Source organism: Halichoeres trimaculatus, unplaced genomic scaffold, assembly GCF_033239565.1.
Source record: "Halichoeres trimaculatus isolate MK-OKI-2021-1 unplaced genomic scaffold, fHalTri1.1 fHalTri1_scaffold_19, whole genome shotgun sequence".
NCBI lineage: Eukaryota > Metazoa > Chordata > Actinopteri > Labriformes > Labridae > Halichoeres > Halichoeres trimaculatus.
In genome coordinates this window covers 5,550,827-5,563,585 of record NW_027437197.1, presented here as the reverse complement: position 1 = coordinate 5,563,585, position 12,759 = coordinate 5,550,827, and the positions used below count along the sequence as shown (strand labels likewise).

The 12,759-nt window shown below is 46.6% G+C and overlaps 1 protein-coding gene across 9 annotated transcripts in view; it reads right to left on the bottom strand.

Annotated features, from left to right (window-relative positions):
* zeb2a (zinc finger E-box binding homeobox 2a) overlaps positions 1-10,566 on the bottom strand; it is a 39,802-nt gene extending 29,236 nt beyond the window's left edge. For 2 of the 9 annotated variants that reach the window (XM_074694670.1, XM_074694668.1), the window contains exons 1-2: positions 10,349-10,566; positions 9,140-9,461 (exon numbers count right to left, since the gene is read on the bottom strand). In XM_074694670.1, the coding sequence (XP_074550771.1) occupies positions 9,140-9,212 (73 nt within the window). In that variant the 5' untranslated portion in view covers positions 9,213-9,461; positions 10,349-10,566. Of the gene's footprint in view, positions 1-9,139; positions 9,462-10,348 lie in introns of those variants that run through there. The other 7 variants (XM_074694665.1, XM_074694669.1, XM_074694667.1 and 4 more) reach the window with 5 other exon arrangements.
* Between the last annotated feature and the right edge of the window lie 2,193 nt (positions 10,567-12,759).

Here is a 12,759-nt window from a genome sequence, read left to right as displayed (position 1 = left end):
CAGGTCACCTCGTGTTGCTCCAGGCTTCCTTTTCCCATGGTCATTAAGAAGTCTGGAGTTAAGGGGGGCAGGGGGGGGGTGCTTCAGGTGGACTGGAAAGACTCTTAAAGGGGCAGATGCGTAGCTTAGCTTAGCATCAGGGTTTACAATAACAATAACAACCCTAACATGTTCGCTCTGACCGCTGCAGCGATGAGCGACTGTAAACTGGATTATTTGGGATGATCTGGGTTTTAAACCAGCTGTGCTCATGCTAGCCACGCGTAGCATGTCAGAAACATATGAACATGTTTAACCTCCATGTTTGACCCTGGCTGACTGGATCCAGAGCGAGGTATCGACCGACCTGATTCGTCCTGCTCTCCTGTCACATCATCATCATCATCATCGCTGCCATCATCCATGTGTGAACAGGCTTCATCTGTTTCACATCGATCTCACACACACACACACAGACACACACACACACACACAGTGACCTCCATTCAGAGGCGGACACAAAGCCGTTCTTTCAGGTTCATCTGGACTGATGTAATAAAATTGACACATGGAGTCGGCTGATTCTGGGCCGCTTGTTACCTAAACTGTTCTCTGCAAAGCTCTGTCACCTCCCCTCACTGCAAATGAATCAATTACAGAGCACTATAATCCTGTTAGGGGGGGCATGCATACCTCCCTGTTGGCAGGTGCTGGCAGGCTGAGGGGGGGGCAGCTGATATCAAAGCTGGGGGGGTTTATCTGCCACGTTAGAACCAGCGAGTACAAGCCGCTGAGCCGCTCGCAGTCTCAGCCGACACAATGAAACAGTATTCAGAGTGAAAGCGCTCAGAACAAAACCTGAGCACGTCTCGCTGCAGATTCAGAGCCAGAGGAGGATTTATTTATTTCATCCAGAAATCAAAGAGAGCTTTATCTCCATCCTCCTCCTCCAAGACCGGCTCTGACACCATCAGACACCCCGGCAGCAGAGTTTGAGCCGATGATAAATCTGATGATTATTTTCATGGGTAATCTGTTAAATGTCGAATAACTCGAAAAACTTTCTTTTTCCTTTGTTGAGACTTTTTCTCAACAGAATCACAACAAGCTGCAGCCAGAAAATACTTGATAAAAAAATCTCATGTGCGACCAAAGAGCGGCTGACTGTAGACGGAAACCACTCAGGAGAAAAATCAGAGGCAGAAACCTCAAAGCACAAAACTGACTTTGATTCAGGAAAATTAAATTTGAGAAACAGAATCAAAACAGGATGAACATGACTGAAATTAGTTTTTATCTATGCAACAAGGCTGTACCCTGTCACGGAGCGGTAAAATATCAACACAGGCTCATAAATGACAACAATAACTTTATTGTTAAATGAAGTAAAATAAAGAATCCAAACACGGAAAACTCAAACCGCAGATTAGACACAACAACAAACACAGAAACCACACAGCAACAGAGCAACAGAGCATCAGATCCACATCTAGGGCGGCCATGTTTGATCCGATCATAACAGAGTTACTGTAAACCGGACGGTTATCGATAAAGTTATAGTTAAATGACTGTTTTTGAGTTTCCTGATAATCTAAGGACGAGTTATCAGGTACGACTGTTACTGATGGAGGCTGCACAGCGAGGGGGGGTCTGTGGGAACCAACAATCAACCTCATTGTTCCCGCGGTGACGCTCCTGGGCACGCTCAGTGTGACACATTCACAAGGTCCAACGTGTCTGGCAGCGGTGGCCGACATTCTGAAGCACCTTGTCGGATAAACGCCGCACCACAGCGAGGAGCGGCCTGGGGGGAATAAAGAGGCCAACAATGACAGGACCATCCTCCCCCCTCAAAGGGGAGGAGGGGGGAGGAGGGAGGAGGGCAGAGGGCTCAGAGACAACAAGATGGAGGGAGAGAAAGAGAGAGTGGGAGAAAGAGAGAAAGAGAGGAGGGAGGGGGGAACAACTAAAGCCCCTGATTCACCCTCGTCCCCCCTTCCTCTCCCGCCGTCAGCCTCGGCTCACCCAGACCATTGTGCGCCCGGGGGGTTCAGGAGATAAATGGCCGCATGTTAACCACGTTTGACAGGCCGCACAAAAGGGGACACCTCGGGTCCCATGACGCAACCTGTACACCCCCCATCATCCACCCAACCTACCTCCATCCCACAGAGGCAGCCCCCAGTAACCCCAACACAGGAGCTCCAGACCGGACAGGAAGAGGGATTATACTTTACATTTATCCTGCCTTTCAGTGTAAGAGCCCCTCTTTGGAAGTTAAAATATAAAAAAAAACAGAGTGGAGCCTCTGCGTTTAGGATCTTTGATTTCACAGAGTCAGAAAGTTCTGCTGATCAAAATACGCATTTTCAGATCAGCTCAAAACTTTCCAGACGTGGGTCCAAAACTGAAACTCTGTGATGAGTCAGCGAAGTGTTTGCTCGTTTGCATGTCGCCATGATGACTCGTCAGCTGACCTGTGGTTGGTTTAAGAGTGAAGAATCAAGTCAGGAGAGGATTCCTGTTTCATCCTGGTTAGGTATCAAACATAAAAAACGATCATTCAGAGTTTTGGCACAGGAAGTGTTTCAAACCATGACGGTGCAATTTTATATGATTTTTCATTTTGCTTTCCACAAAAGGGTGGAACAATTAAAACTTTACACAAAACTTTTAGGTGAACGTTTTCTTTTCTGAGAGGGAAAACTTGTCGACAAACTTATGTAACTTTCTTTGCAGATAAGGGTGCAGAAACAAACATCATGGTGCAAGTTTGAAACCGAGACATACTATTTTAAGACAGTGGAGATAAGCACTTTTTTATGGCTTCCTTTCTGTTTTCAAACTACATTAGTGCATTTCAAGATGTTTTATTTGCTAATAAACTTTACTGTAATAGTAAAAAAACTTTTCTGTGCAGATGATAAACTTTTAAAAGTTTGTTCAGAAAGTAATGCTCGGTGCATTTTTTAGTTAAAGGATGAAAGTAATTTTTTGACAATTAAAAACTTTAGTTTGTTTGTAAAGGATGACTGTGCAGTGTTTAATCATTATCTCACTTTTATTGGTGCATTTTTAGTTTTTCTTCACCTTCGACTAACTTCAGTGTTTTTATGAGTCTATGGTGCATTGTGACACATCTGTGTGAACACATCTCAGTGTTCAGCTGTAATAAATCACGACGGACAAAAGCAGCAGAATGGAGCGTCTGTCGGTGCAGGCTGGAGGCGGGGAGGATTTCTGAGGGGGGGGCTGCTTTAGGATGGGAGGGGGGATTATTCTCCTTTGCTAACCTTTTCAGCTCAGCCTGTTTCTTTGATGGCTGACAGGACTCACAAAAGCACCTGCCCCATCCCCGAGTGTCCCCCCTGCCTCCCCAGCTCTCCCCCTCCTGACCTGACCGGCATTCCTGGCCCACAGGGGGTCCTCCCCATGGCTACCTTTACACCCCCCCTTTCCCAAAAACCAAAGTCTGGTAATCCCACAGCAAACATGGTGGTGCAGCACAGAGGCCATGCACGAGACTTCTCACAGCCGCTTCAATGAAAGGTGGGCCCGTCACCGTGGGAACCAACAAATGCATTATGGGATTGGTCCAATGGGAAGGATGGTGCGGATCTAAAGGTGCAGAAAGCCGGATCAGAGAGGGGGCGGGGTAGACCGGACACCCTGAGCAGGTCACAAAAGAGAAACAAAACCTGAAAACTAAATCTGGGGTGCAGAAATAAGACGCACCTCTGCAGGGACGACATGTTCAGACGAAAACTTTCAGTCACGTCTTTAAATAGCGCCACATCTCCTCTCTCATCTTTTATATCATGAGATTTTTTTCATAAACCAAGACTTTAGTGACGACCTTGAGTTTTAAAAGTGACAACACACTCACACCAACACTTGCATAAACAGTATTGTTCCTGATCAAACAAAACGCTGCAGTCACGCCTGTTTGGCTCAGAAAAGACGACCGAGAGCCGTAACCGCTGTCCGTCTGCAGCTGTCAGTCAAACCGGAGCGCGTGAAGACGATCTGACCATCTCATACAAACAATTAAGTGTGTTTGAGTAAAACACTCTGAAAAACAACCAATCAGAGGAGGTGTTCAGATGAGATCATCCATGTTTGAACTTTCAGATCTTGCAGACTCCAGCAGAGTTGGGACGTGGTCAGTCTCTAACCTCGATGTCTAGTCCTGATCCTGTAACTGGATGGTCACGCTGCAGCCTAACAACCTCACACTGGACTCCAAGGTGGAGAACTTTCCCTCAGACCGGTCAGTGAGGACGGGCTCTGACAGGATGTCAGCTCAGATACCTCTCACTCAGGGGTCAGTTCAGCAGGACTCCCCTGGGGCTCGCACTGAGCGCGCTCCTAACACTCATTACTCTAATTGGTGGATCTGTGACCAGGAAGTGGAGCGGTGTCACAGCAGGCTGATCTGATGTGATCTGGCCCGAGGAGGTTTCAGTGAGAGCGGCGAGAGCACGATCCTCCTGAACACTCGAGGTGAAGTCAGTGAACTCTAAAGGGGGCGAGTTACCGAGTGACACCGTGGTGCATTCGAGTGCAGTGGGAACTTTGATGTAAATAAAACAAACTTTCACATCAGCCCCTGAACGTCTCTGTGAGTGTTTCTGTCACCTGTTCACACCTGCTGCTGAGAGGTTCAGGGACAGCTGGGAGAGAACAGCGCTCGCAACAAAGTGTGACATATCGATAACAGACACGCTGAGGTGGGCGGAGCCTGCAGCTGAATGACAGAGGTGAAGGGGGACGAAGAGGGGGGCGGAGTCACTGAGGCGTGCAGCGGTGGTCTGCACACACAGATGTCCTGACACCTTAACCAGCCATCCGTTATTGATCGTTCCCTCTGTGTGTGTGTGTGTGAGTGTGTGTGAGTGTGTGTGACCTTGCCGCAGGAGCTAGGCCTATCAAACAAACTGTTACTGGGAGGGCGGGGCCTACGAGGATGAGGCTGAGCGCGGGGACTAGATGTTTATGTGAGGAGTCCAAGTCACACCTGTTCAGCTCCTGTGAAGCTGAGATGGTGCAATGCATCATGGGGGACGTAGAGGATGCACAGATATGTGCTGTGTAACAGTAGAAGAAGACACCCACACACACATATACACACACACACACACATGCACACACAGTGACAGGTGACAGATTCTGAGAGGGGTACAGCTGAAGAGGACAGGTGTGTGTGTGTTTAGGGGGGTCAATGTAAAGAGTCTCAAGATCGGGGGTCTTTATCAGATCTAAATCACACACACACACTCACACACACACATTATATATCATATAATAATCTATTATGTTAAAATAATAATTAACCGTGAGGAGCCGAGGTCGCTCTTGTTCCTGATGTGTTTTATTTTGGCGGAGGACGCATTAAGTAGACTTCCTGTTGTTAATAAACCGGGCCCCCCCTCCTCCCAAACAAAAGGTCCCCGGCCCTGCTCCTCCTCTGCCGTCCGACCACAGGACCTGAGGTGTCTGAGAAGAAATCTGACTAAATCCCGAGGGGGGGGTTGAGGGTGAAGATAATCTGCTTTTCTTCACAATAAAACGTCTCGGGGAGGCGGAGGACGAGACAAATTAAGAATTCATATCACATGCTGCATTTTAAACCTGATTCGTGACCTGCAGCGAGGGGGCCCCGAGCGGCCCCCTACAGGCAGGGTGAGGAACTGCACCAGCAGAAAGTTTCATCTTCGTCCCAGTCAGTCACTCGTTACGCAGTGATTCTGTCCAAATTGACGAGGTGGGGGTCTATTTAGGGCACAAACACCTTCACTCCACCTAACATCCTCTTCCTCTCCTCATAAACCTCCCCCCCTCCCCTCCATCTTTTCTTCTCCTCTCCTCCATCTCTTCCTTTTTTCTCCAGCTTCTTTTCATCGGGGACGTCGCCGAGCTGAGCGGCCCCGGCGGCGGAGCGAGGGTCTGAATTGTGATTAAGAAGGAGGAGAGAGGAGCAGCTTTTCTTTTTTCTGCCCTGAGGGAGGTGTTTACTGAGGAGGGGAGGGGGGGTATACAAGACATTTAGGTCAGTGTGAGAGAAGGAGAGACAGATGGAGAGACGGAGTGAGAGCAAGAGATAAAAGGCATCAGGAGCATATCAGTGTGTTTGTGTTTATGGGTTACAGGGACGTTAAACCTGATTTATACACACATTAGAGGGACACACACACACACTAACACACACACACATCTTGTAGAGGTGAGGGTCCAGCGTCAGACATCATGGCCTCCAAAGCTTTAAAAAACGTTAGCATTAAAGTTTAAAGGAAGTCAGAGTGAGACACCTGATGAATAAAATCTAATCTTCTTGGTTTCCTGTTGACGTCAGTGATTAAAGCTCGTTATTCTTTTCCATAATTAAGTTATTCTGTATGAAATCATGTCTGAAGCTTTTAAAGGATTTCAGACAGACATCTGTGAGGAAAACTGCAAACATGTTGAAGTAGGATAAGTTCTGACGTTTGTTAAATTTTTATTTTCATAAATTAAAATAAAACATAAGTTTTGTTAAACTCACAGTGATTAAAATCAGTTTATCTGGGTTTAACTGACATCTGAGGTGTCCCTGAACGCAGCACTCCTTACAAATCTAAGACCAACAACAAAACACGACACATTGAAGACTCAAAAAAAATACTTTGCTGAACCAGGTCCAGTTAAAACCTGATCCTGTCTGAATCACGTGACCCCAAAAACTCATAAAAACACACTGATTGATAAACGATTCAACTCCGAGCCCCGGAGTCTGAGACCACCTGAACCAGGTGACAAAAACCCTCCATCCAGATCCTGACCCCAAGGCCCCAAGATGCCTGATCAAGCAATCCAACATCCTGGGTCTGAATCCTGAATCTCTCACACTTCTGTTTAAAAGTGTTCAAAAAACACACACATGCGCATGTACGCACACACACTGATTAGTACCGAAACCAAGTGTGTTATTATCCAACACTGTAACACCTCCTAAAATAAAAAAGAGAATTTCCACACACACAGATTTTATTTTTACAACACAGGGATCTCTAAAGATTTAAATACACACACACACAGTAGGCCTTCAGACTGTGTGACTGTGTGTGTGAGTGTGTGTGTGTGCAGGTTGTAAACATGGAGACAGTAAACAGCAGCAGGGTGTCGGGTACAATGACACGGCTGTGAGACATGTGGCATGAATGGTGCAGCAGGCAGCCTGACACCGGAGGACAGTGAACGCACCGAGGACAGTGAACGCAGCATAAACAGGAAAACCTGATAGTGGTCTCTGCAGCGGCCCTGGTCTCTCCTTTAGAGAAGGATCTGTGTGTGTCACAATCTAAAGTCAACACGGATCACTCGGTCAACATCAGACTGGTTTTAGTTTTTATCAAACTGAAACTCTGACACCACCTCCGTGACCGTCCTCGTCTGGTTTCATCATTTCTTAATTTTAAATCAAAAACTGATGCTCAGATTTAATTTTCTTTACAACTTTCTTAACGTGAACTCCAGGGTGAGTGTGATTTATGGGGAGCAGAATTACTGAGCGCGCTCTGATGCGTATAACGTGCTCACCATGCAACACCCTCCATCATTACTGCTCAGATTAAACAGTTTACAGGGAAGCCCCCCTTCACACACACTCACAAACACACTCACACACACTCACACAGAGTTTAAGAGAGAATCTAAATCAGACTGATAGTTCGTACATTGATCAAAGCAGATCAGACCAAACTGCAGCCAGAGGACTGGTGGTCTCAGGGTCTCAGGGTCTCTGTTTCAGGGTCTCAGGCTTGCACGGTCTCTGTCTTTCAGAGTTTCAGCGACTCAAACAGCTGCAGCCTCACAGCTGGATGTGACGGACGCACACACTCAGAGACGGAGCAGGCCGATCAGTCTGCACGGATCCTGTTACACCAGGCCCTAATCTGCCCCCCCTCCACCCCACCCCTGTGTCCTCACCCCCATCAACAACCCCCCCAAGACCACAAGAGGAGGAGACGGAGCCGAATCCCCAGAAGAAGGAAAACCACAACGGAGTGAAGCTCCATGACGGGAGGAAACTGCTCCTCAAGACGGAGGAATGGGATCGATTTAAGGAGTTTTAGAGGAAGTGTTTTAATTTATCCTCCAGGTTTTAAAAGTCGGTTCACAACATTTAAGGTGTACAGATAATAAAAACCTTGCACGCTAAATCCTTTTACTCTGACTCTGAATAAATGACGGACTAAACCTTTAGAGCAGCTGAGAGTTCATGAGGCTTTAGCAGCCTTTTTACTAAATGTGTGCGCTTTGATTCCCTCTGTTTAAAGCAGAATTTAAACAAGAAATAATAATAATAATAATAATAATTTAAAACATAAAAGCATGAAAATCAATCTGTATGATTATTAAAACACAAAAGGACAAAAAAGTCTGACTGGAAAATAAAAATTAAAGATGATTTTATCTTGAAATTAATGTCTCCTTTTTTTTTTACTCTGAATGAAAAGATCATTCTTCTCTTTGTTTGTTTGTTTGTTTGTTTGTTTGGGGGGGATCAGTCAACACAAATAAACAGGAAATAATAATTTAAAAAAAGATTTTGAAAAAATGAAATTGTATCTGCAATTTTAAGATTTCACTTTGATTCAAGCTGTTTGTAAAAAAAAAACAAACAAAAAAAAAAAAACAACAACTGGTGTTTGTGTTTAGGAATATTTCATTGAACACACACACGCTCACACACACTCACACTTATATCAATGTCTCCAATATTAAAAAAAAAGATAAAGTTCCAATCCGGGTCAGACATGAACCCGCAGACCAGCAGGAATGGGACTGAGTTACACCGGAGAGTCTGGACGCGGCGCGCGGATCCACAGGTCATCACGCGGACTGAATAACGGTTTTTCCTGCTCTTAGACTTCACCCAGACCTCTCCCTCCAGAGCAGAATCCGCATACACCGACTCCTGAAGCCCCCACGCAGAGACCCCCGAACCCCAAACCTCCACAAAGTCCCCGTGAAATAACTTTTCTGAGTCCGGGGACACGCGGGTGACAAGCTCCAGCCGGGCGTGGACGGACAGGTTCTGCGGGAGTTTGTTGCGGGACAGGGTCCGGTGTGTGTCGGTATGTGTGCTGGCGTGTGTTTCTGTGAGTGTTTGTGTTCTTACCGTGCTTCCTGCGGGGGTTGGCCTGTTTTCGCCTCTTGCAGCGGGGACCCTCCGCCATGATCTCCTGCTTCATGGATGAGTCAGTCCGGTCCGCATGGAGCCAAAGATCCGGACCCGCTGCTCCCTCCTGAACACCAACACACAGTAAATCCCAGAATCAGAGACCCGCCTGGACCCCCCTGCGACCACTTCAGCGAACTTTAGGAGGAATTAAAACTCTCCACACTTTCTTTCTTTGACTTTGTTTGTTTGGTTGGAGAGCGTGCCCCGCGCGCACTGCCGCCCCGCGTCCCCGTCCGCCCGGTCTGTGATGAGAGGAGGACTGTGACAGAGAGGAGGAGACACACACACACACACACACACACACACACACACACACACACACACACACACACACACACACACACACACACACACACACACACACACACACACACACACACACACACACAGAGCAGTGTGTGTAGCCTAATAAAATAATTAAACAACATCAAACTTGTTGATTTTCTCTTTTTGATGCGTCTGTTTACACACTTTGCGGAAATACGCGCGTGTCTCCGCGTAAGAAAACTGCCCCAAAGTTGATCCAGTCATTAAAAACCGATCATTCATCTGAAACTGTTTGGGAGGAAACACCAGAGCTACAGGGTGCGGGACTATGCGGTTAACAAACACAGAAAAGAGAAAAGAGTCAGGCCGCAGCACTTCAACAAAACACACATTCTTAAATGCAGTGTGTGTGTTTGAGTGTGTGTGTGTCTCACACTCAGTCCCTTTTCGATAATGATCTAAAAGCGTTAATTTTATTATTTCTAAATTTGCAGTCCCCTCCTATGTTGCATCTTCGTGTGTTTCTGTATTTAGTGCAGAATCTCGCGGTTTCAGATCCAGACTCGCTGTTGATCCAGTTTTGTCCTCGGTCCGGATGTTAGCGGGGAGCGGCAGCAGCAGCATGCGGGGACAGACCTCCTCCTCCCCGGCCTGCCGTCCCCTCTCCTCCCGCTGAGGCTCACTGCCTCGGTCCAGCCACCGTTAAACCACCCCCTCCCTCCCTCACCTCTGCATCCTCTACACCTGGAGCGGCAGCAGCGAGCGGGCGCGCGCACACCTGTCACCTCTACCTGCGCAGGTAGCTGCAGACAGGTGAGAGCAGACAGGTGCGCGAGGAGGAGGAGGGGGGAGGGGTAGAGAAGAGGAGCAGGTACCTACCGGAGAGCCTCGTGCCTCCCGCCGCTGAACGAGCAGATGAAGAAATGGCACGAGGAGAAAAAAGTGCTGCTGCAGCGCGTGCCCCCCTCCCTCTGATCAAAAAAATAAAACTGGTTCCGGTGACTTTGGAAGGTTGAGGGGGAGTCGGGGGTCCTGTTGGCAGGTCTGACTGGACCGTGAGTGTCACACCGGAGACCGTCACCGTTTTTCTTTTCCTTTTTTTTTATCCTGTCAAAAACAGGCGTGACACCCGCTGCCAGCACGCGCCACCTATCTGCACGCGGAGGGATAATTGAGAACCCCCCTCCTCCTTGATCCGGATCACTCTCTGTTTCTTTGATGTGGGGGTTAAATCAGAACTCGTGCTGGTTCATGGCGCCCACGCGGCCCCTCGTGCCACTCACACAGGAGCACACGCAGCACTTGATTGGCCCACACAGGTAGATCACCTGAGCAGGTATGGCCTCCACACAAGAGGTTAGCAGGGAGCCCCTGAGGACAAAGTGGAGCTGTGCAGCAACTGTTCCCTCCAAATAATGACACTTCCGGTCTTCACAAATATAAACAAATGAATCAGCTAACCTAAATTAGTGAAAAGTAGAAGTATAAACAAATTAAATTATTTGGATTCAAAATGGTATAAGTGCAAATAAATAAATTATTTTCACATTTCACACATTTTTTTTCTAGAAATATTAAAAAAATGTCACGAAAAAAAGAAAAAAAAAACAAATGACGATAATTTAAGGAGCAATGAATAATTCAAACTGTTCCACAAAATTAAAAAAACTGTTATGTTTACAAATGCGTCACTTAGAGTTAAATTAAAACAACAATCAATTCAAATACGTTTAGGATGGAGTAGCTTGAGTCACAATGTGTTATAAATAAAGTTTTATGTTTAAAAAGCAATAAATATAAAAACTGATTTCTTCACTTAGAGTTCAGGTAGGTCATGTGACCTCATGACAGGCTCTGATCATGTGACTACCATATCTGAATTCAAGATTAAACTTTGTTGTTGATTTCCTGTTCCAAATAAATCCTTCAAATTAAAGGCCAATCAGGAATGCTTTGGGCTGTTTTAACAAAATAAAAGTTCTTCCTGTCATAGAGGCCTCAGAGATGTGCTAAGACTTCAGAATAAGAGTCCTCGGTAATTCGGAGGAGAAAAGAAGAAGCAGAAGAAACCTGTGTGAGTTTCATTTCAACATGTAACCACACACAGGAATTTAGAGAGTAAACAAGAAAGGTGGACGTTTGGTAAGGTGACCTTTGACCTCTACAGTCAGGTGTGTTAGAGAGGTGTTGGAACATAAAGACTAACCTGGCCAAACAGTGATAAATGAAGCCTGAAAGCATTTGTTGTATGATCCAAGACCAGTTTGAGTAAAAATTAAGATTATTAAAAAAATAAAGTTAAAATCCAAAACTATATTTTATAATTTTTGGATCCTTTTTCTAAACTTTCGCTGAACAGAGGAGGAGTCTGAATGTTTAACTTTTTCTTCTTTTTACCCCTCCACACCTGTAAGGTGTCGCTCACGTGACTCCTTGGTCATGTGACTCCGCCGCCTCACTCGCAGGTGGATGATAATCTGAGATGGAGACATTTGGATTACCTTAATCTGTGTTTTGGGTTAGTGGGTGTTGGGGGGCGGGGTAATATGGGGAGTTGGGGGGGTTTAAAGGGGTATTACACTAATCACAGTATAAGTGTCCCATTAGGCTTACATGAGAGGGAGGGGGGGCACATCTGTCCGAACCCCAACAAGCTGGAAATGCAGGTTGGGGGGAATCAGAAGGGGGGATTATGAGGTCTGGGGTGGGGGGTGGACCGGTTAATGTGACATTATACGATTATGACCCCCCCCTCACTTATAAAATAAATCTCTTCAATTGAACATCACGTCTGCTGGAGTCGACGTGTTCGTTTACAAAATAAAAGCCCTGACATGAGAGAAGACCCAGGACCAGGTCAGACCAGCAGCGTGCTCAGAGGGTCTTGGACCCGATTCTGGATCAAGCAGAAGCTGCTGATACACACACACACACACACACACACACACACACACACACACACGCACACACACACCCGTACCTCTGCAGGCTGGATTAAAGAGGAGGAATAAGCCTCTCATCCTCCTCTTCCTCCCACTCTTCTTCCTCTCATCACAGTTTCCTGCTCAATCTACCTGACAGTCTTTTCACAGGTACACACTAATCCCCCAAACACACACACACACACTCACTCACACACACACACACACACTAACACACTTTATTTCATTTTTTCTTTGTGACGGTATCTTCCTCACTCAGGATGGGGACGGAGGTCACAGAGTGGACATGAGGGTCCAGCATGAGCTCCTGTAGACCTATAGTCTGTGTGTGTGCGTTTGTGTGTGTGC